Source organism: Chiloscyllium punctatum, chromosome 19 (assembly GCF_047496795.1).
Source record: "Chiloscyllium punctatum isolate Juve2018m chromosome 19, sChiPun1.3, whole genome shotgun sequence".
In the NCBI taxonomy this organism is placed as follows: Eukaryota; Metazoa; Chordata; class Chondrichthyes; order Orectolobiformes; family Hemiscylliidae; genus Chiloscyllium; species Chiloscyllium punctatum.
This window is the reverse complement of record NC_092757.1, coordinates 86,119,936-86,144,840: the sequence shown is the minus strand read 5'-3', so window position 1 is coordinate 86,144,840 and position 24,905 is coordinate 86,119,936. Positions and strand designations below refer to the sequence as shown.

At 42.4% G+C, this 24,905-nt stretch overlaps 1 protein-coding gene across 4 annotated transcripts in view; it reads left to right on the top strand.

The window, feature by feature from the left end:
* Positions 1–2,235: 2,235 nt before the first annotated feature.
* LOC140491561 (multidrug and toxin extrusion protein 1-like) overlaps positions 2,236–24,905 on the top strand; it is a 69,292-nt gene continuing 46,622 nt past the window's right edge. For all 4 annotated transcript variants that reach the window (XM_072589947.1, XM_072589945.1, XM_072589944.1 and 1 more), the window contains exons 1-9: positions 2,236–2,361; positions 9,286–9,387; positions 12,120–12,188; positions 12,978–13,126; positions 14,841–14,883; positions 15,823–15,867; positions 19,658–19,755; positions 20,697–20,794; positions 20,995–21,108. In XM_072589947.1, coding sequence (XP_072446048.1) covers positions 2,293–2,361; positions 9,286–9,387; positions 12,120–12,188; positions 12,978–13,126; positions 14,841–14,883; positions 15,823–15,867; positions 19,658–19,755; positions 20,697–20,794; positions 20,995–21,108 — 787 coding nt within the window. In that variant the 5' untranslated portion in view covers positions 2,236–2,292. The remainder of the gene's footprint in view (positions 2,362–9,285; positions 9,388–12,119; positions 12,189–12,977; positions 13,127–14,840; positions 14,884–15,822; positions 15,868–19,657; positions 19,756–20,696; positions 20,795–20,994; positions 21,109–24,905) is intronic.

Genomic DNA, 24,905 nt, shown 5'->3' with positions numbered 1-24,905 from the left:
AAAGCACCCTGACAACTGAGAACCAACAAGGCTGCCAATGCAGATGAATCGCTCGCTGGAAAATGGCAGAGAAAGACACTTGGCCTGAACAAACTCCCTCAACTAGGAGAGGGAGAGCATGCCACCAGGTCTCCTAAACACCTTAATTATGACCGTCTTCAAAAAAGGAGAGATGACTGATTGCAGTAAGTATCCACCACAGGGATACTCATTGCAAAACCCCTCCTCAATCAACCCCTGTCAGTGACTGAAGAGGTCCTCCCAGAGTCATAATTCAGACACTGTCCATCATGAGACCCGGTGGACATGGTCTTCACAGCAAGACAAGTTCAGAAAAAATTCGGAGAACAGCAGTAACCTTGACACATAGCCTTCTGCAATCTCACATAGACTTTTGACTCAGTTACTAAGTGGAACGATGGAGCTTCTTTCTTAACATTAGCTGTTCGCAAACATTCACCATCATTCTTGGCTTGCTGCATGACAACATGTAAACTATGTTCCTCACCAATGTTTCACCATGGAGCTAATTCACTCAAGGGATGTGGGCATCACTGGCTGGGCCAGCATTTTATTGCGCATCCCTAATTGGGTCAAGGAAGGCTCTGTTATTACAACAACTCCTTTCTGCATCTATTTGGCGCTATACTTCAAACTATATTCAAGACGCATCCTGCTGGAGTGAAGTTTCTCAGTGTGACAAGTGGGAAACATTTCAATCCAGAACCAACTGTAGAACCAAGTTCACTCCAACCTCCATCATTGAGTTGCAGTTTCCAAATCGTAATTGCATGTGTATGCATCAGAGCCAAGCTTCAAATAATGGCATGGTGGCTCAGTGGTTGGCACTGCTGCCTCACAGTGCCAGGGACCCAGGTTCAATTCAGGTCACTTTCTGTGTGGAGTTTGCACATTCTCCCTGTGTCTGTGTGGGTTTCCTCTGGGTGCTCCGGTTACCTCCCACAGTCCAAAGGTGCACATGTCAGGTGGATTGGCCATAGGAAATTATCCATAGTGTTCAGGGATGTGCAGGCTAGGTGGATTAGCCATTGGAAAATGCAGGAATAGGTCTTGGTGGGATGCATTTTGGGGGAATTGTTGTAGGTTTGAAGGGCTGAATGGTCTGCTTCTTTACTGCAGGGATTCTGTGATTCATTACACATCCATAAAAAACTTGTGAGATAATAGCCCTTAGTTTAAATTTGAGAAGATAAAAGTCTTCTGCTGGCCTGTTGCCACGGTCTAACCTGCCTCCTGCCTATCAAAAATCAGAATGAACCCCTGGAAGATGTGTATCCCATGCCATTAGATGTAGGAACAGCAGTGACCATTCAGCCCATTAAGTCTGTTTCACAATTCAAAGAGATCATGACTGAACTGATAATCCTCAGCTCTACTTTACCACCTATTTTCTTGAAAAGAACTGCCATTTTCCTCAACTGCCTTTGCTGTTAAATCACTTTCCCAATCCACTCCAGCCAGCTCTTTCCTTCATTCCTTTGTAATTATTTAAGCTGTGATCTGGAGGTGCTGGTGTTGGACTGGGTTGGACAGAGCTAGTGCTTCCAAATGAACCTGTTGGACTATAACCTGGTGTTGTGTGATTTTTAACTTTATTTAAGCTGAACACTGTTCTTTATGACTCAAGTTCCTCCCTCTAAAGCTGAATACCAAATTCTACCATGTTATGATCACTGTTTCCCGGTGGAACTTACATTCTGACAATATTTATGAAAATTACCTCACTGCACATTACAAGATCCAAATTAGCCTGATCCATGGTTGGCTCCGCAACATATCGTTATAGGAAACCACCTCAGAATATGCTTTATGAATTCTGCCAATCTGATAACCCCAATCTTTATGAAGATTAAAATCACCCATGGTTGATGGACTCTTCATTACATGTCAAACTGGCTCACAAGCAGTGTTGACCAGAGTGTGAAATATCCCTTACCTATTAGATATCAAGAAGTAATCACCTTTGTTAGGAAATCACCAGTTTAAAATTAACATCCTTCTGCCTACTAATTGCAATCACAGAAGGAATAAGAAAAACATTCTGCTTGTGAGGAGTACAGTCCTGTGCAAAGTCCAGTTGTGGTAACTGATTTAAAATTGAAACTTTATATTAAACTGGCATAGAGATCTGAGGGAAAGAGGTGCTACAGTTGGCCGATAGTTCTCGAAGGCTCACGGAAAACTGGCAAAAAAATGGCAGATTTGATGCCAGCTACCTCAAACACCATTCCCCAAATATCTGGAATCTCTAGGAATTTATTCCTGAGGAAGATGAGGGGAACTATACCGGTGAACTTCTGGCAGGAGGCAAAAGGTCTTACACAAATTGCTGTGCCAGTGGTGAGTTTTTCCTATTTAGTTATAAGTTTGCATCTCGATTAAAAACTGCAGGAAAATATATTCACTGTGATTATGAATGCATTGTTGCTAACTATAATAAAATCACGATGAGCAAGATTTCCTCTCTATACATGTTCATGATAAACTGTGTTAATGGTTTTCGGATTGGGAGATAAGTACATTATTGAATGGCTTGCAAACATGAGCATTAGTGTTAATTACATATTTTTCAAACTTTCAGGCATAATATTGAGTTCACTGTTTTCCTACTAAAGCCATTTCTCCTATTTTTGTCGACAGTGACAGTGAGGAATGATTGTACCGTTGTCATTTGCAGCTCTGCAGACCCATCTTGTATTTCCTAATTTATCTCATTATCTCCTGCCATACCTCATCCTCCTTTTAGTCATGTAACTGCCACACGCTTGAAATCCTTGTTTTGTTCAATCCTCCACTAAATCCAGATAAGCCCCATTTTCCCAGACTCTGTACTTGCTTAAAAATCTGTTTGTTATGTTTTTCTAGCTTTTCTTCTGACATACAGGTCTCTATAACTCTTTTAATAAAACCAAAATATTGCTGGAAATCTGAAACAAACACGGAGAATGCTGGAGAAACTCAGCAGGTCTAGCAGCACCTGTGGGGAGAGAAACAGAGTTAACGTTTTGAGTCCAGAATGCACTGAACAACTCTAAAGAAGAGTCATCAGACTTGAAATGCTAGCTCTGTTTCTCTTTCTATGTTTGCTGCTTGACCTTTTGAGTATTCCAACATTTTCTATTGGAAAAATGTTGGAGGTCTCTTCCTAAGAACACCGTGGGTCTACCTACGCCTCACAGACTGCACTGGTTCGAGGAGGCAGCTTGGCATTACCTCCATTGTGGGAAGTTGAGGGTGGACAATAAATGCCAAGCCAGCAATGCACACATCCCATAAAAGAAGTTTATAAAGTGACTTTCATGCGTTGTCTTCCATCTGTTTTATTGAGCATGACTGACTAACAACTCAAATCAAGTTTGAGAAAAAGCACATTTCCAAATCTTGTGCCACCAGCAGGTGAAGTTTCCATTGACTAGTATTTTAATTGCATCAACATTCGGAACACTATGGTTTACAAGTGCAGTGTAGTGGCTGTGTTCTATCTGACATACCTTCACTCCTTTAAGTCTTCCCACGTTTGAAACATAAGATCAATATTCTGAAATTCCCTGCCTAACACTCCATTTAGTACAATCAACATAAGGTCCACAGCAATTTCTGTTAAACTGTCACCAACTTTTCAGGGAATTTGGAATTGGCAATGAACACAAACTTGATAGTACAGCTATTTCCCAAGAATGAATATCATACATTCCTGGTTAACTCATTGACCATCGGTGTCAACATTCTGCTTTTATCGAAGTCTCCTTTTCTCTTCAAATTTATAGTATTTACGAAAGTGGTCTTTGTCGCTAATGGTTCAGAAACCATTAATATAAAATAAAATCTTGTTCTGTCTAAACATTAAAATCCTAAGCATTTGTTTCAATTGCAATGCAGTGGAAATTATTACCCTGGTGTGGTGGAGTATAAAAAACAAGCATTTACTAACCATAATATCCATTTACAAATTAAAACCACTGAAGAATTGGAGTGGACAAATATGTCAATGTTGGAAAGGTTTAATAATTGTTTATGTAGTGATTATGGTATAAAGAAGTCAAAATATGGAAAAGTAGATTTTCTGGATGCCGTATAGTTATTATACAGTGAACAAAATAAATTAGGAATTAATGTGCTCTTTTCCAAATAACTGCAGTATTGCAAATGTCTTTGTTTTGACAAGCCAGTTTATCTATATTCTCTCCAATCCATTGTCGTGTGGATTAAAACCTGGAATACAGGTCTCTCCATTGATATCTTCAGTGGAAGGGTCAATTCTTAAAATCAAATTTCTGCTGATTTCTTATGCCACAGAAAGGTAGTCTGGTGGAGAGAGTGGGGGTGAAGAGGGACACCCTCTTCCCAGAGGACTGGCAGAGGAGCCTACACCAAAAGACCCTGGCAACCTGGTTGCCACATGGTCCAGTGCTGCCTGTGGAGAAACAGCCAGCAGTAGCATGAAAAGGTCAATGACCTTTCCTGTTCCAGCAAGTTAAGTGCCACATACTTCTCGTTGCCACCTCACATTCACTCTGTCTCTGCTGCTGCACCCACCTCCCACCAAGGCCTAGGTATTGCCACCCTCACTACTGCCTGCAATGTCTTCCCTCTGGATGTAAGTTTGCTCACTGAGCTGGAAGGTTCATTTTCAGACGTTTCGTCACCATACTAGGTAACATCATCAGTGAGCCTCTGGTGAAGCTTTGGTATTATGTCCCACTTTCTATTTATATGTCTAGGTTTATTTGGGTTAGTGATGTCATTTCCTGTGTTGGTGAAGTCATTTGCTGTTATTTTTCTCAGAAGGTGGTAGATGGGGTTCAAATTGATGTGTTTGTTGATAGAGTTCCAGTTGGAATGCCATGCTTCCAGGGATTTGCATGCATGCTTCTGTTTGGCTTGTCCTAGATGTGCTGTCTCAGTCAAAGTGGTATCCTTCCTCATCTGAAAATTCACTAACATTTTTCCTATCTCGCTGTCATTCCCCCCAACAACCTCCCACACCACAAACCCTGCATGCCCTTTGCGTTGCCTTTTCACTCCCTCAAAACACCTCAGCACCTTTCCCCCACCTGCACCAGCACTAATAGCCATGCTGTCCACTTTCAATCTCACCAGTTTCCCACCCCCCCCCCCCCCTTCATGTGAATCCAGGAGAGGACAACTCACGTTCTGCGGAAGTCTCTGAATGGCTGCATTTTCTTGCAATTAGATAGCTTCACATGTGTGTGCCTTGTACTCCATATTGAACTGATATTGCTGGGTTATGCCAGCACCCTTGCATTGATGGAAAAGAAAACCTAGAAATTGCTGAAGGAACTCAGCAGGTCTGGCAGCACCTGTGAAACAAAGGACAGTTCCGAAGAAGGGTCTCTGGAGCTGAAATTTCTCTCCACAGATGCTGTCAGACCTGTTGAGTTTCTGCTGTTTTTGTTTCAGTTCTGCAGCATCTGCAGTTCTTTGTTTTTTTTTATTATTATCCTTGCATTGATCCCTGGTCAGGCAGGCACACTCAACATGCTTGCACTGGCCACCAGATTCTGGAACGTTTTTGTAACGTGAGCAAAGTGGACTGTTCTTCATTGGTGTTAAATGTAAAAGTGACATTGGTGAAGTTCTATAAACTTTGCAAAGCTAAAATAAAGCAAGATTTCATCAGCAAGCTACCTTCAAATTCTGACCCAAACCTGAAGCAAATTTTCTGTCAGCAACTAATTCTCTATGTAAACTGCAATTTCAACATTTTCTAATCAACCTGTTTAAAGATGGCGATGACATTTTGAATAGTTTCTTCTGTGTGCCAAATTCAGTTTGCAAACTTATATATCTTCAAAGGCAACATATATTTACACAGCAATTTTTAAAAATCATCTTGTGTAAAATGAGCAAGTATCTCTTTGTTGCATATTTTTATATGAGGGATTAGTGTATTTTAATCAAGAAAGAGTTGTAATTCTAGAAACCATATTTCTTACACTGCAGAGTAAAGCATTGGGTGGGGTCTTCCTGGCCATTGATTCCCCTAGACGATGGTGTGAAAATTGAGAGAATTGCACGAGTTTGGCAGTTAAGGGATCTCTGACATCAAGAACAAATTGTCCCGTTTCCCAACCAACAGTGGAATAGTGAGATAGGAATCCTCAGTGAATGGTGAGAGGCCTATTAGCATCCAATAAGACCATAAGACCTAGGAGCAGACATTAGGCCATTCAGCCCTTCATGTCTGCTCCGCCATTCAATCACGGCTATTAAGTTTCTCAACCCCATTCTCCTGCTTTCTCCCTGTACTCTTTGTTACAACATCTCACTTTATTGATGTGCTCTTTAAAACTCCAACAGCAACAATGCCCAACACAAACATCAGAGTGGTAACTTGGTAACTCCAGCTCACAGGAGAAAGTGAGGACAGCAGATGCTGTAGATCAGAGTCGAGAGTGGGCTGCTGGAAGTGCACAGCAGGTCAGGCAGCATCCAAGAAGCAGGAGAGTCAATGTTTCGGGCATAAGCCCTTCATCAGGCAAGCGCTCATGACTTGCTCCTCTGATCCTCCATCTTGGATGCCAGTTACCTACATCTCAGGAACCACCCACCCACAGGTAATGCCCATACACACACACACTGTCCATCAGGACCTCGGTGGCTCTGTGGGGAAGGGGCAGTACCAATAATGTCCGTCCCAATGGAGCAATTGATAGGAACCATGCACGGCTGCTGAAAACTGCCATCACTTGACTGAATGCCCGGCTGGGCTTCAAAGGTGGTGCGGGAAATCCTCGAAGGTATTGGCTGTGGTGAGCACTTCCAACGGTGCTGAAAGGGAAAATCCAACAAGTGGGATGCCATTGGAATGTAGTTAATAAGTATTGAGGCAGGTCGAGAATGAAAATACTCAATAGGGCTTGTGGAAAGAAATTATCCATGAAACTCACCCTAAATGACACTGAGCTGGTTTCTGGTGATATTCAGCCTTAGAATAAAGTTGTCTATCGTAAACAAGTAATTAATTGATTTAAGCAAGTAATTAATTTTTCCAGTACATGTTCAAACATTGATTATTTTGGCAGGTGTGAGATTCAAACAATGTTAAATCCCTCACTAGTGCATGTCAAATGTCAAGACTTTTAACAAAACTCTGCTATACATTGAAGCTCAGTGTACAAGAACTGAGTAGCTTGAGAACACTTAACAATCTGGGAAAATATGTTTAACCTATAGACAAAGTCAGATAATGAGATCATTATCTGAAGGATCGTCAAATGCACTTCCATCCTCAATATTCCTGGTTTGAGGAGGTAACCAGGGTATTGATGAGGATCATGCATTACGTGATCTACATTTACTTTAGCAAAACGTTTGATAAGGCCCCTCATGGCCAAACGGTCAAGAATGGAAAAGCCATGGGCTCAAAGGTGAAGTGGCACATTGGATCCAAAATCGGCTGAGAGGCGGGGAGTAGAGGATGATGGGAGAGGGAAGTCACCATGACTGGAAATTTGTTTCTACTGGGGTTCTGCAAGTTTCAAGGCTGGAACCCTTGAAGTTTATGGTGTCCATTAATGAGTTGGAATTAAATGTAGGGAATATGATGAAGAAATTTGAGGATGACACAAAAATTGATACGGTTGCTAAGAGTGTGGAGGATAGTCATAAACTGCACATTGATGGACTGGTCAGATGTGCAGAGCAGTAGCAAATGGAATTCAATCCAAAACGGGTTTAAGGTCATGCAGTTGGGGAGGGTTAACAAGGCAAGGGATTTCACTAGGAATGGTAGGACCTTGGAAAGTACTGAAGATCTGAGGGGCTTTGGTATACACATCCACAGAGCCTTGGAGATAGCAGATTGGGTAGATAAGGTCATGATTTGGCGATACCAGTGTTGGACTGGGGTGTGCAAAGTTAAAAATCACCCAACACCAGGTTATATCCAACAGCTAGTGCTTCCAAATAAACCTGTTGGACTATAACTTGGTGCTGTGTAATAGATAAGGTGGTTTCAAAGGCATATGGAATACTTACCTGTATTAGTCAAGGCATAAATGCAACAGCAAGGAGGTTACATTAAAACAATATAATATGCAGGTTAGGCCACAACTGGGGTGCCATGTGCAATTCTATCACCACACTGTGGGAAGATATGGTCGCACTAGAGAAAGCACAGAGAAAAGTTAATAGGATGTTGCCTGGGTTGGAAGGACTGAGTTATGAGGCAAGATTGGAAGGGCTATGATTGTTTTGCTTGGAGCAGCGAGATTTAGAGGGAGCCTGATAGAGGTGTATAAGATTATGAGGGGCATAGATAAGGTGGACAGGAAGGCACTTTTTTCCTTTGTAGCGGTATCAATAACCAAGGGGCATGGATTTTAAGTAAGAGGTTAAAGGCTAAGAGGAGTTTTGAGGAGATTTTCTTTCAGTCAGAGGATGTTGAGTGTCTGGAATTCAATATTTGAAAGGGTAATTAAGCCAGAAACTTGAGCATTATTTAGCTATTCACTTGTGTTGAAGTAGCCCAGTGCTGGAAAATGGGACTAATGTAGTCAGATCATTGCTGACCAACATGGACACAGTGAACCAAATGGCTTTTTCCTTCTGTGCTCTAAACTTCTTTCACATTCTTTATCAATTTAACAGTATGCGTTTTACGAATTCATTCTAATATCATTCAGAAATGGTTTCTTTGGCCTAGCATTTGACGTCGGTGGTGGAAGAATAGTTTTTGCCTAAGTGACACATCACCTTATATTACACTTCCAAAGGCAATTCCTAGGCCTGTCCGTGCAGTTTTCTAGTCTTCCACTGTGAGCTCAAATTCAGCTCTCTCAGTGAAGAATCTGAGGCAGGATAAGGAGCAGGAGTGCTCTTCAATCAGTCAGAGGGATGAATCCTTACAGACAGAATAGCACACTGTAGTAAATGGGAAATAAAAGTTACATTTAAATCATTTCACATGAAGCAAAGGTTGGGTTATATGCATGGGATTGAGAAATACATTAGCAAGTACAGAAAATTATTTAAACATTTATCGTTTTTACAACCACAACTTTCTTCCAAATGAATGAGGTTCCACATTCGTAAAACAATTTTTTTTTCATGGCCAGAGGGGCTGTTTAACTATTATGATGACTTGTAATTCTGCTAAAAGCTTAGTCCCTCTTGATTGAACAGGTGCTAAGTGTTCTATTAACCTCAAGTGAGGTAATATACCTCCTCGACTTCACCATGATAATAATTGTTTTCAGTGAAAGCATTGATTAGCTTAATTCAAATTTCCTTTGTTAACAGTTTTTGGGTCAGCTGATGATGTTTCTCACAAGTATTGTCAGTGCCATATTCTGCGGGCACTTAGGAAAAATTGAATTGGATGCAGTTTCACTTGCTACAGCGGTAAGTTTATTCTTAAAGTGAACCGGGTTGTTTTGCGATTAATTAATTATTGATGAGCACATCAATTCTTCTGAAGTGACACCACCTTGGTCACAGGGCCATGAATCACCACAGTTCAAAGGAATGAGTTACTCATTTGCGAGCAGAGAATGAGTCGGTACTCTGACCTGTCATCTGCTTAAAGTGTGGATGATGAGAGAGGCAAAGATTGATTTTCTTTTTCTTTTTTTATTCATGGAATGAAGGCATCACCGACCAGGCAGTTTTTATTGCCTATCCCGAACTGCAAGCAAGAATTAAGAGCTGTGGTCTGGAGTCACATGTAGGCCAGACCAGGTCAGGATGATAGACTCTTTCCCTCAAGCATATCATTGAACCAAGTTAAAAATCACACAGCGCCAGGTTGTAGTCCAACAGGTTTAATTGGATGCATTAGCTTTCGAAGCGCTGCTCCTTCACAACCACCTGATGAAGGAGCAGTGCTCCAAAAGCTAGTGCTCCCAACTAAAGCTGTTGGACTATAACCTGGCATTGTGTGATTTTTAACTTTGTCCACCCCAGTCCAACACCGGCATCTCAAATCATCATTGAACCAGGTGGACTTTTCCTGACAATCGACAATGGTCATCATTAAACTCTTAATTTCAGATTCTCTTTTCCCCATTACATTCCAATTCCACCATCTGCCATGTCAGGATTCCAACCCAGGTCCCCAGGTTATTATCTAGGTCTCTGGATTACATAGAACGTAGAACATCAAACAGAGAACACTACAGTACAGTACAGGCCCTCAATGTTGCACAACCTGTGAAACCAATCTGAAGCCCATCTAACCCACACTATTCCACTATTGCCCATATGTTTATCCAATTACCATTTAGATGCCTCAAGCTGACGAGTCTACTTTGTTGCAGGCAGAGCATTCCAAGCCCTCACTACTCTCTGAATAAAGAATCTTCCTCGGATATCTATTCTATATCTGTCACCCCTCAATTTAAAGCTATTGATTGTTTTTAATTGACACATGGCTGGAATTGAACCCTGGCCCCTGGCACTGTGAGGCAGCAGTGCTAACTGCTGGGTTTGATTCTAGCCTCGGGTGACTGTCTATGTAGCATTTGCATATTCTCCCCGTGTCTGCACAGGTTTCCTCTGGGTGCTCCGGTTTCCTCCCACAATCCAAAGATGTGCAGGTCAGGTGAATTGGCCATGCTAAATTGCCCACAGTGTTCAGGGATGTGTAGGATATTTGCATTAGTCAGGGGAAATGTGAAGTAATAGGGTAGGGGAATGGGTCTGGGTGGGTTATCTTCAGAGGGTTGGTGTGGACTTGTTGGGCCAAAGGGCCTGTTTCCACACTGTAGGGAATAAAAAAATTGAGGGAATTAACACTCCAGTCATAATACCATGAGGCCAACTCCTCCTTCTTAATTGTCAAATGGTCCTCCAACATTTGTAATCCCTGTCCCACCTTTTGAATTTTCCATTGTGCCTCTCCACTTTCTTCCCCTTTAAAATCGTCCCTAAAATTCATCCCTTTGAACAAGCCTCAAGTAATCCTATTGAAAAACTCTTCCTTTGGCTCAGCCTTCATTTTGCACCCACCTGTGGGAAGTCCATTGGGTTTTCTGTTCTAAGTGAAAGGTGCCATATAAATTCAAGATTTTGTTCTTGTTAGCATTATCTGGAAGCACAAATGAAGGTTGGTCATTTACAGAGGGTGTTATGGACCAGACCAACCCCCCCTCAAAACACTTTAAGAAGGTAGCCTAGATACTAACTTTTTCTTATTTAAGGACAGATGTGAAGTGCTGTATTTCAGATACAATTTAACTGGTCAAACAACTCGACCTATAGCAAAACACAATTTATTCAAACATTACAGGAAAATACAACAAAAGAACGAAGAACTTAGAATAACTTAACTGAATTGGAAAACTCATCAGAATAATAGATACAGTAACAATTACTAATTAACTGTTCCAATATAGTAACATCTCATAAATACATCCCCTGGTAAAAAGGTAAGTTCAGAAAATAGATTTGTTTCACAGGTAGCCCAGCAGCAGAGCAAAACCTCACTGAGAGTCAAGAGAGGGGAAAGTTAGCTCCTATTTCTTCAAAACTCCAGCTGCTTCTGCTGAGCGTAAAAGAAACCCCAGAACTCCTGGTCAGTGAGAGCTGACCACATCCATTCAGGATGCTTCTATTGTTTTAACTTTTTAAAAAATCCCAAGGCCTCACAAGCTATTTACTTCAATGGCTTTGCAAGTGCACACCTCTGTCTGAAAGCCTCTGTTTAAAAAAAAACACAGAATAAAACAATCTCTTAAAGCTATAGCCTTGTCACATGGGTCCCGAAGAACTGCTGAGTCCCGTGTGATTGTACCTTCATAATGTTTAGCACCTACAGGAAAGTAGGGAAGCAACATGGACAGATTTGGAGGTTAGGTTGTAAGGAAAAAATATCATAGTTAAGGTTACCTCTAATTTTTTAGAGTGCGCAGGCTCTGAGGCCAAAGTGTGGAAGTGGTTTCCAAAAGTCAATGGTACGATTGACAAATGGAATGCCAATCACCACGCGCGCAACATCGGAATGGCCGCACACATGTACAGCTGCACAGCTTAGAGGGAACAGATTATCATTGACCATAATGATATTTTGCTTATTTTATTGTGGCATCTTCTCCTACGTTACTCAATTTCCTACTTTCTTCTTTCCCATTATACAGTTCATCAATGTATCAGGTATCTCTGTAGGTGCCGGTTTGTCGTTAGCTTGTGACACACTCATGTCCCAGGTAAGTGCATGTATAATACGTGGTGAAGGCTTCCAATAACAAACAGACAAGATTACTTTGTTGTAACAGATTGGGATCAAATCTCTCTGTTCATTCTTTACACAACCATTTTGAACTTGTGTTACCCTCTGGTACTCCCTTTCACTCCTTAAGAACATTTCATTTGTTTGAATAACTCTACCAGCTCTCATTTTTTCTGAACATGATCAAATTATTGTAAGCTGTCTACACTAAGGTGCAGGTTAAGTTTAGTTTTAACACTAAGGCGTTAAAAGATCTGCAGATGTTCTTTATGTTTCTGCATTCAGGGATTGAAACTTAGAAATGTATACACTGACCAAGAATACTACGCAGTAAGAGGGTGCAGAGTTACAATTGGTAAATGTGATAATTTTACTTGTTGTAGTAGGAAATGGGCAGCATGGCGGCTTAGTAGTTAGCACTATTGCCTCACAGCATCTAGGACCCAGGTTTGATTCCAGCCTCGGGTGACTGTCTGTATGGAGTTTGCACATTCTCCCTCTGTCTGTGCAGGTTTCCTCTGGGTGCTCCCGTTTCCTCCCACAGTCCAAAGATGTGTAGGTTAGGTGGACTGGCCATGCTAAATAGTCCATCGTGTCCAGGGATGTATAGACTAGTTGGATTAGCCAGGGGAAGTGCAGGGTTGTAAGGATTGGGTGGGATGCTGTTTGGAGGGTCAGTATGGCCTACTTCCACATTGCAGAGATTCTATGAAAAAGTTTCTGTTTGTCATGTATCAAAGATGTTAAATTATCTTCCTTTTCCCAGACCTATGGCAGTAAGAACCTGAAGCGAATTGGAGTGATTCTCCAAAGAGGGATTCTCATTCTCCTGATCGCCTGCTTCCCCTGCTGGGCTCTCTTCATCAACACTGAAAACATCCTGTTAGTCTTCAAGCAGTCTCCTGAGGTGACCAAGTAAGAGTCCTCATGCTTTGTTGTGAAACAGGTGGCATTTAGCACTAAACATGTTGAAGTGATGAACTCTCCTGATGGAGCTGCACAATTGCAGAATGTGGAAAGGTTGAGTTTAAGGTCTAATCTCACACATTTTTCATGTACTCAAGTTATAAACAAGGACCTTCCCCTGATCCCACTATTCCTCGCCGTGCATCATTGACTTGTGAAACATCATTAACTGGAGGGGTATGGAGGAGGTTCACTGGGTTGATCCAGAGTTGAGGGGGTTGACTTATGAAAAGAGACTGTGTAGACTGGGATTATATTCATTGAATTCAGAAGAATGAGAGGGGATCTTATTGAAACATATACAATAATGAAGGGAATAGATAAAATAAAGTGGATAGGATGTTTCAACTGGCCGGTGAAACTAGGACTAAGGGCATAGCCTCAAAATTTAGGACTGAATTGAGAAGAAAATTCTTCACCCAGAGGATTGTAAATCTATGGAATTCCCTGACATTAGTTCAGTAAATGTTTTTGAAGCTAAGGTAGATTTTTTTTGAACAATAAAGGAATTAAGGTGAGAGGGTGGGTAAGTGGAGCTGAGGCCACAAAAAAGATCAGCCATGATCTTATTGAACAGCAGAGCAGGCTCAAGGGGCCAAATGGCCTACTCCTGCTCCTAGTTCTTATGTTCTAATGGCTGACTGGTTGCAACTTCAGCACCTTTTCTCCTTTCTAAATTGTTCTTTATCTGATTGGCAGAATGTAACAGATGGAGTCTCACATGGCTATATTATGGGACCTCAACTTCTTACAAAATATGTTAATTTTCTTAGACAAGGGTGTGTCAGATACAACTGGAGATGGCATAAAAAATAGGAAAGCATGAGGGACAAATCAATTGCAGACAAATACAGATAGGTTGAGTGAGTGAGTGAGCAAGTAGGCATGTGGAACTTTTTAAATGTGCATTCACAAAATGAGGACATCACTGGTTAGGCCAGCATTTATTGCCCATCCCTGATTATCCAGAGAACTGTTAGGAGTCAATCACATTGCCGCAGGACTGGAGTCACGTGTAGGCCAGACCCTGGTAAGGATGGCAGTTTCCTTCCCTAAAGGACATTAGTGAGCCAGATGGGTTGGAAACATAATACACAAAAACTGTAAAATTCATCAATTTGAGCTTAAATCAAGAATGATTTCAGAATTCCAAAATGAGAAGAATTTAGGTGTACCACTGCATGATTCACAAAAAGGTTAGTGTACAGAAAGAACAAGTAATTAAAGAAGACTAATGGAATATTATCATTTATTGTGAGAGAAGCATAATAGTTGGGCTAGAAGTATGTTTCGTTTATCCCTAGGAAGACCCTTTCTCTCAGGTGCGCTATTTTCCAGCCAACCTGTTCAGGAATATTGTGGTGCACCTCTGGAGCAGATGGGTCTTGAACTCTCCTGACTTAAACTGACACTGAAGCTCCATTTTCTCCAATTTATTTTTACTTTTCTCATGGCTTTGACCTGACCAGTCCCACCGAACACAATTATAACCAAAAACATGTACAGTTTCAAAGCAGGACTGACCCACAACCTTCCACTCCCAGATCAGCAATCATTGTGGTTTCAACATATTGCATGTCCCCTTTTGAGTTTGTATTTGTTCATTAATTCTTGTCTTGAACAGTTTTTCTGCTTTTAACAACTTTTCCTATTTCTCCAACAGGTTAACAAATTTGTACGTGCTGATATTTATTCCTGCCCTCCCTGTGAGTAAAGTATTATCACACACTCATTACTATAACAAAATCCCATTGATGCTGGTAATCCACAAATGCAGGATGCTGTTTTCTGAAACAGAATCAATGGAGCAGAATTCCACAGGGTGACCTTTAAAAAGAGTTAATGGGACCTGGATTGGAATCTCAACCCCCATTTCTGACCAATCACATGTTTTGCCCCGTTTGGGGGGAGGGGGGGGGGTGGAGGGTGGAAAGTGTGTAAGACATGACTCCAACATGCTGAATCCAAACTCAGTGCTAAGTTCAAATAAACCCCATTCTCACAGGAGCAAGAGACTTAGCGCAGTTTAGATGTAGGACTGAGTTATTTTTCAATACTTCATAATTTTGACTTGATTAAGCAAATGGGAAATTAAATTGTATTTTTTTCGATTGTGCATAATTGCCAATATTCTATTGGGCTGGGTGATGGCATGAGTTGGAGCGTGTGCAGGAGGAAAGTAGGTAGAATGTTGTGGGGATATTGAGGTTTGGGCTACACTGCTTAAAGAAAACAACCCAGCTGGGCCTTTTAACAGATCAGCAGCCCCTGTGGCAATCTCCAAGATGAATCTGGGGTATGTGGACCCTAGTCCAACCTGAACCTCTAACTTCCCACACTCTCACCTCGCCCAAAACAAATTGAAAATGAGGTGTACTGAGCTGAGGAAGCACCTGATTCCAGCCAACAATCTGAAGAGTGAAAATCTGGACCAAAATGTTTTGGGTCAGCCAATTCTAGTCACTATAACAGATTCTCTTGCTTTGATGTTTGTGGGATCTTGCTGTGTGCAAATTGATTGCAGTATTTCCTGTACAATTCCAAAGATCTTAATTATCTGTCAGGCACTTTGAGACGTTCTGAAATTGTGACAGTTTCTATGTGGAATCTAAGGCCACCGTTTTTCCCCCATTTTGTTTTCTCAGGCAGTGTTCCTTTATCATTTACAGATCAGATACCTTCAAAATCAGGTACACGATGAGTGCTACATTTTACATTTTAAATATTTTGTTTTCAAATCAATGTTTAACATGCATGCTCGATTTTTAAGGACATAGCTATTAGACTGGGTCTGCAGCAGGGATTCACAACAAGGAAAATCATACTTGACCTCACCCTCACCCATCTGTCCATGAGTGACCACTGCACAATCCTTATGGAGACAAAGTCCTCTCTTCACATTCAGAATCCCTTTCATTGAGTTGTTTGACACTACAGCTATGATAAATGGGATAGATTTTGTAAAGATCTACCAACTCAAGTCTGGGCATCCATGAGACACTGTGGGCCATCAGCAACAGCAGACATGTATTCAAAGACAATCTGCAACTGCATAGCCTGGAATATCCCCCACTCTAGAATGACCATCAGACCAAGGGATCCACCCTGGTTCAATGAAGAGTGCAGCAGGGCATGCCTGAAGCAGCACCAGACACACCTAAAAATGAGGTGTCAACCTGATGAAGCTACAACACAGGACTACTTACGTGTCAAACAGCATATACAGCCAGTGATAGACAGGTAATGCCACAACCTGCTGATCAGATCTAAACCAAACAAACTGGAAATGCTGGAAACCTGAAACAAAAACAGAAACTGCTGGACAATCTCAGCAGGTCTGGCAGCATCTGCAAAGGAAAAGCTGAGATAACATTTCAGGTCCAGTGACCATTCTTCAGATGCAAGCTCTGCAGTCCTGCCACCCGTGAATTATGGTATGAATGACTAAACAACTCACTGGGGAAGGAGGATCCACAAATATCCCCAATCTTAATATTGGAAGAGCCCAGCACATCTGGGTGGCTCAGCGGTTAGTACTGCTGCCTTGCAATGGCAGGGACCCGGGTTCGATTCCAGCCTCGGGTGACTGTCTGTGTGGAGTTTGCACATTCTCCCTGCGTCTGCGTGGGTTTCCTCCGGGTGCTCCGGTTTCCTCCAAAAATGTGCAGGTGAAGTGAATTGGCCAGGCTAAATTGCCCACAGCAACAGGTGAATTAGTAGGGAGTAGGTGAATGGATTTGGGTGGGTTACTCTTCGGAGGGTCAGTGTGGACTGAAGGGCCTGTTTTCGCACTGTAGGGAATCATCGAATGATAAGGCTGAGGCTTTCACAGCAACCTTCAGCCAGAAGTGTCTAGTAGAAGGTAGCCAGCATTACTTAGTCCGGAGCCAGTTTGATTCTTTCTTTATGAAATCAAGAAATGGCAAGTGGTATTGGATACTGCAAAGGCTACGGGCCCTGACAACATTCTGTCAATACTACTGAAGAGCTGTGCTCCAGAAGGTGCTGCTTCCCTAGCCAAGCTGTTCCAGTGCAGTTACAACACTGGCATGTCCTTGACAATGTGGAAGATTTCCCATGTAAGTCCTGCACGCAAAAAGCAGGACAAATCAAACCCGGCCAAATACCGCCCAATCAGTTTACTCTTCATCATCAGTAAAGTGATGGAAGGTGTCATCAACAGTGCGATCAGTGCTACCCGCTCAGCAATAACCTGCTCAGTGACGCCCAGGTTGGGATCTGCCAGGGCCACTCAACTCATGACCTCATTACAGCCTTGGTTCAAACATGGACAAAAGACCTGAATTCTAGAGGGGACAGTGAGAGTGGCAGCCCTTAACATCAAGGCTGCATTCAGCCAAGTGTGGCATCAAGGAGCCCGAACAAAATTGGAGTCAATAGAAATTGGGTGCAAACTCTCTGCTAGTTGGAATCATTCATAGCACACAGGAAGATGGTTGTTGTTGGAGGTCAGTCATCTCAGCTCCAGGACATCTCTGTAGGGGTTCCTCAGGGCAGTATCCTAGGCCCAACCATCTTCAGCTTCTTATCAATGACCTTCCCTCCTTTATAAGGTCAGAAATGGGGATGTTCGCTGATGATTGCACAATGTTCAGTACTGTTTACAGCTCCTCAGATACCTAAGCAGTCCATGTTCAAACGCAACAAGATCTGGATAATATCCAGGCTTGAGATGACAATTGGCATGCAGTATTCACACTGGACAAGTGACAGGCATTTCCATCAAGGAAGAATCTAACCTTCACCTCTTATCATTCAATGGTATCATTGTTATTGAATCTCTCATTATCAACATCCTGGGGTTTGCCATAAGCGCTAGCTATATATAAACTGTGGCTACAAGAGCAGGTCAGTGACTAGGAATCCTGCAAAACATAACTCAATTCCAGATTCCCATAAAATCTGTCCACTATCTACAAGGCACAAGTCAGGAATGTGATGGAATACTCCCCAGTTGCCTGGATGAGTGCAGCTTCAATAACACTCAAGAAGCATGACACCATCCAGGACCAAGCAGCCCGCTTGACCGGTACCATATCTATTTCATCTCCTGTTTCTTATGTTCTTATGATCTTACCTCTTGGATGCATCTACCACAACAGATGGCTGCAAAGGATCTCATAAAATGTTCAGCAGAAAGAGCAAGAGATCTCCTGGGGCATTACTTATCCTTCAACTAATGTCCCCAAAGAAGGGATTAGTTGTTTAATCGCTCCATGCAATTCGGAGAATCCTGAAACTCAATTAAATACATAGTACCTCAAAGAATAGAGGGGTTTTGAAATATATAAGCTATCAGATTCAAAGCAATCATTAACATTGTTTAGAAGATTTCTGTTTTGGTAAATAATTTGGACGTCATAATCATAACATATATGTCCAAACAGGTTCAAGAACAGCTTTTTCCCAACTATTATTAGACTGCTAAATGGACCTTTCTAATTTCAATTCTGGATTAGTGGTGCTGGAAGAGCACAGCAGTTCAGGCAGCATCTGAGGAGCAGTAAAATCAACATTTCGGGCAAAAGCCCTTCATCAGGAATAAAGGCAGAGAGCCTGAAGCATGGAGAGATAAGCTAGAGGAGGGTGGGGGGTGGGGAGAAAGTAGCATAGAGTACAATAGGTGAGTGGGGGAGGGGATGAAGGTGATAGGTCGGGGGCCCCAAATGTCGATTTTACTGCTCCTCTGATGCTGCCCGAACTGCTGTGCTCTTCCAGCACCACTAATCCAGAATCTGGTTTCCAGCATCTGCAGTCATTGTTTTTACCTCCCTAATTTCAAATCTAATGTTGACCTTGCATTTGAGCATCTTTTGTGCAGCCATAGCCTTGTATGTCTCGCTCTATCCAAACACCTTATAATCCACATATCCTCGTATGTTATGATCTGCCTGCATTGCCTGTAAAACAAAAATTTTCACTGTACTCATATACATGTGACAACATTAAATCAAATCATAAGTTGGAATGACCAATTGGAAATTTAACTTCCTATTGATGGCATGAATACTGTATTAAGAAACTGAATTGGAGCTGTGCTGAACTGGTGTCAATTTGTTGGACTGAGCTGCTCTCGAAACTGACCCACCCAGCTTTCCATCTCCATAAACATTGAACCTCCTTCACCTCATTCGTATGTTAAAGAGCTATTGTTTCCCGCCTTTCGAATCAAAGAAGCATTGAATAGAGTAGTCCATGTCGAGTCTTTTGAAGAGTAATCCACTCACTGGCTCTTTCCAGATATCCATGCAGTTACTAATCTCTTTCAAGTATTCATTCAGCTTTTGTTTGAAGATCACTACCACTCTATCAGGCAGTGCTTTCCAGATGGTTAATCTCTTGTTGTGTAAGAACGTTTTCCCTCAACGTGGTGTCTCCGATTTTGTCAATCATCTTTAACTTGTTCTGAATGAATCCTTCAGCTCCTGAAAATTCTGATTTGCTTTGTTCTTGTTCTAGGGGATCACAATGCCACAGGTTTTCGCTGGTGCACTTGTCAATGTTCTCAATGCTGTAATAAATTATCTGTTGTTGAATATATTTTCTTTGGGAGTAGGGTAAGTAGCAAAGATTTTTCTTTTTATTTGAATTAAAGTGTATGACCATGACCATCTGATCTGTGATCTCTCTGCAATGCAGCTTATTCTTGCTTGCTTGCATAAAGGTAAGGTTGGGATGGTGCTGAGCTGATGAGTGGCTGAGATTTCTACAGTCTTGTCACTGAGTCTCCAGTAAATGCAGCCTCCACACCGAGCGACAGAACGTGTGTCTGTTTTGGATTATAGATCCATTTTGTGAAAGCTGGTTGAAGGATTGATCCAATGCAGCACATGGACCCAGTTACACAAAAGCAAAATATTGCATATGCTAGAAATCCGAAATAAAATCAGAACGTGCTGGAGAAAAATTAGCAGGTCTAGCAGCTTCTGTGTAAAGAGAAACATTGTTAATGTTTGGAGTTCAATCTGACTCTTTTCCTGGACCGAAAAGGGACTGGAAAATGATTTTTTTAATGTTGTTGACATGGGGGGGGGGGGGGGGGGGCGTGAGGAGCCAGTGGAGCAGATGGTGAAGATGCTCAGAATGAAAGACAGAGGGAGTGCTAATGGCAGTAAAGGGGAGATTAATATATCAAATGGGTATAAATATTAGATGTGAAAAGGAGAAAATGGATTTATTCTGCTGACACCAAACTCAACAAGATAGAAAGTAGTGGATTAGTGGTGCTGGAAGAGCACAGCAGTTCAGGCAGCATCCAACGAGCAGCGAAATCAACGTTTCGGGCAAAAGCCCTGCCGAAACGTTGATTTCGCTGCTCGTTGGATGCTGCCTGAACTGCTGTGCTCTTCCAGCACCACTAATCCAGTATTTGGTTTTCAGCATCTGCAGTCATTGTTTTTACCTCCAAGATAGAAAGTAGGTAAGGCTAGGAGAGGGATTGTAGGAAAAATGGAGGTCGTTTGAAGTTAACTTTAAGGTATGAATTGCTATTTTCTAGGGGTTCTGCAGCTGCCAACGTTGTCTCTCAGTACTGCCAAACTATTTTTCTGTTCATATACATTCGATGGAGAAAGTTGCACGTCAACACTTGGGCAGGTAATTTACAGTTTATCTGTGATTAATGCTTGTTTCTGTAAATGAATCCTATTCATTTGCTTTGCACTTTTCTAGTTTCTGCCCGCTCCCACACACCTCTCCACACGGTGTCGTTTTGCTCCGAAATGTTGCTCCTTGCTGTTATTCTCATGTTTCCTATACTCACACCATTAACTCCATTGATTTATTGTTCTATATAGCATGGTCCACTGATTGCATGCAGGAGTGGGGCCTCTTTGTGCGGTTGGCGATTCCAAGCATGCTGATGTTATGCATTGAATGGTGGAGTTATGAAGTTGGAGCTTTCCTAGCAGGTGAATATAGTGAAACATTTTACACCATATGGACATTCACAAAGGCAACTCAGCACCACCTTCAAGGGGAACTAGGGATTGTAATAAATGCTGGACCAGCCAATGAGACCCACCTCCCATGAGTGAATTAAAAAAAACTCCTCCTGTCAATCTGTTACGTTCGTGTGTATCTTGCACCAGCCAACTGTGCTTCAGGCTAAAAGGTTCCTTATTTCTAGTGTTTACTCAGTTGTGCCCATCTGTAGAGGTACGACAGCTTGGTGTTGACCTGGATTCAGGCCAGTCAATGAGACAGCTTCCTTTGTCCACAGAGTGAAAAGTCACATGATGCCAGGTTATAGCCCAACAAGTTCATTTGGAAGTACAAACTTTCGGACAGCTGTTCCTTCGTTAGGTAACTAGTGGGGCAGGATCATAGGACACAGAATTTATAGCAAAAGATCAGAGGGTCATGCACTGATGCGAGATCTGTTGGACTATAGCCTGGTGTTGTGTGATTTTTAACTTTGTCTACCCCAGTCCAACATTAGTAACTCCACGTCATGACTCTTCCTCCAGACGTGAGTTCCGACGAAGGGTCACTGGACCCGAAGCATTAACTCTGATTTCTCTCCACAGATGCTGCCAGACCTGCTGAGCTTTTCCAGCAATTTTTGTTTTTGTTTCTGATTTCCAGAGTCCCTAGTTCTTTCAGGTTTTATTTACTATTGCATTCATTCAAGTATAGCCTAGGACAAGAATGTAAGGAATTAAACACTAACTAAATATGCCAAAACTGGGGCACACAGAATCTACAAGATAAAGTACACAGAAAGACTCCAAAATGGAATTCACTGCTGGGCTGGTGTGTGGTGTGGTCAGCCATCTCAAAGATGTGCTCAGAGCTCTGTTGACAGACTGACTGGCTGAGCTGGACCCTGAAGTGAAGGGTTCCTGAGTGACCAATGTCATTGTGAGCATTGCAATGAAGGCTTTCTTTTTGGTGCTCATGTTTTGAAAGAATCATGTGAAAAATGATTGTGAATATCTGGATTGTTTTTCTACAATAAGGATCATTGAAAGGTCAGTTTGGATATAGACTCATGGAGATGTACAGCACAGAAGCAGGATCATAAGACCATAAGACCATAAGACATAGGAGTGGAAGTAAGGCCATTCGGCCCATCGAGTCCACTCCGCCATTCAATCATGGCTGATGCGCATTTCAGCTCCACTTACCAGCGTTCTCCCTGTAGCCCTTAATTCCTCTAGACAACAAGAATCTATCAATCTCGGCCTTGAAGACATTTAGCGTCCCAGCTTCCACTGCACTCCGTGGCAATGAATTCCACAGGCCCACCACTCTCTGGCTGAAGAAATGTCTCTGCATTTCTGTTCTGAAATGACCCCCTCTAATTCTAAGGCTGTGTCCACGGGTCCTAGTCTCCTCGTCTAACGGAAACAATTTTCTAGCATCCACCTTTTCCAAGCCATGTATTATTTTGTACGTCTCTATTAGATCTCCCCTTAATCTTCTAAACTCCAACGAATACAATCCCAGTATCCTCAGCCGTTCCTCATATGCTAGACCTGTCATTCCAGGGATCATCCGTGTGAATCTCCGCTGGACACGTTCCAGTGCCAGTATGTCCTTCCTGAGGTGTGGGGACCAAAACTGGACACAGTACTCCAAATGGGGCCTAACCAGAGCTTTATAAAGTCTTAGTAGTACATCTCTGCTTTTATATTCCAACCCTCATTCATTCCAACTTGTCCATGCCGATCAGAGATATCAACCTAATCCAATCCCATTTGCCAGCACCCGGTCCATATCCCTCTGAACCCTTCCTATTCATATACCCATCCAAATGCCTTTTAAATGCTGTAATTGTACCACCCTCCACCACTTTCTCCAGCAGTTCATTTCATACACGCACCACCCTCTGTGTGAAAAGGTTGCCCCTTAGTTCCCTTTTAAATGTTTCCCCTCTCACCTTAAACCTATCACCTCTAGTTCTGGACTCCCCCACCCCAGGGAAAAGACCTTGTCTAGTTATCCTGTCCATGACCCTCATGATTTTATAAACCTCTATAATGTCACCTCTCACCCTCTGATGCTCCAGGGAAAACAGCCCCAGCCTATTCAGCCTCTCCCTATAGCTCAAACTCTCCAACCTTGGCAACATCCTTGTGAATCCTTTCTGAACCCTTTCAAGTTTCACAACATCATTCCTGTAGGAGGGAGACCAGAAGTGAATTCCAAAAGTGGCCGAACCAATGTCCTGTACAGCTGCAATATAACCTCCCAACTCCTGTACTCAATACTCTGACCAATAAAGGAAAGCATACCAAACGCTTTCTTCACTATCCTATATACCTGTGATTCCACTTTCAAGGAACTATGAACCTGCACTCTGAGGTCTCTTTATTCAGTAACACTCCCCAGGACCATACACTTAAACATATAAGTCCTGCTCTGATTTGCCTTTCCAACATGCAGCACCTCACATTTATCTAAATTAAACTCTATCTGCCACTCTTCAGCCCATGACCCATCTGATCAAGATCCTGTTGTACTCTGAGGTAATCTTCTTCACTGTCCACTACACCTCCAATTTTGGTGTCATCTGCAAACTTACTAACTATACCCGCTATGTTCACATCCAAATCATTTATATAAATGACGAAAAGCAGTGGACCCAGCACCAATCTACTGGTGTGAGAGCATTTTCTTAAAATTACACCATGGAGGGGGAAACCACGCGACGCCACCTGCTTGCTTGGACTCGCTTCTCAGAAATGTCCTACCTGTGATTTTACTGGATCCAGTTTGGACATTGTTTTGGACATCAATATTTAGACACTTACTGGGTCAGCAGCTCCCATCTGGGGACTCCCAGCCAAGAGCTGCTCTTCTAGGTTGCAATGTTGGAGGAATTGCCCACAGATGGTCATCAGAGGCATGCTAACGTTCACTGTGCCTGGTGGATAAAGTAATGCAGTCGTACAAAGTAGTCCTCCTCTTCCCTCAGGACTGCCAGTCTGGTCCAAAGTTGCCAACTGGGTCAGTGCAATGTGCACAACCCAGAGGAAGATGCAGTACATAGTGAGGTAAGTGTCATCACCTTCTCTCTGCTACCTCATGCTCACTCTGTACCTGCTACTGCACCCACCTCCCACCAAGCCTGATGTTCACCATTGCCTCCAATATATTCCCTCACTTAGCCCTCACCCTCCCCAAGGACCTCACATGATCAGAAACAAAAACTGAAATTGATGGAAACTGTCAGCAGGTCTGGCCGAATGGATGTTCACCAAAAGTAGCCACACACAAATGGTATTTGAATTGTGTTGTCCAATGCTGGGACAGAGCGGGCCCAGACAAGGTGCCCAGTGTGATGCTTCTACACTGACTATGCCCTGGTTTCAACATCTATTGCTCTGGCCTTTCGTTGCTCATGCAGTAACAGATTGAGAGAACCTCTCCCCACCTCCATGTTATCCAAGAAAGGCAGCATTGCATTATGGGACAGTGGTATAGGTGTTCTATGATGCAAAGTGTAAAGTGAGCAACTCCTGAACCTCATACAGGCTATGGGACCTTAGAAGGCAATTGTCACTTTGTCAACTAGAGTGAATCTTTCCTGGTCTCAAGACATTGCTTGAGTCACATGGCCGTTAGTAGTCTGTAATGACTAAAAAGAAAAACCGAAACAAATGGCAGATGCTGGAAATCAGAACGAAAATACAGAATTTGATGAAAAAACTCAGCAGGTCTAGCAGCACCTGAGGAGAGAAATCAAAGTTAACATTTCGGC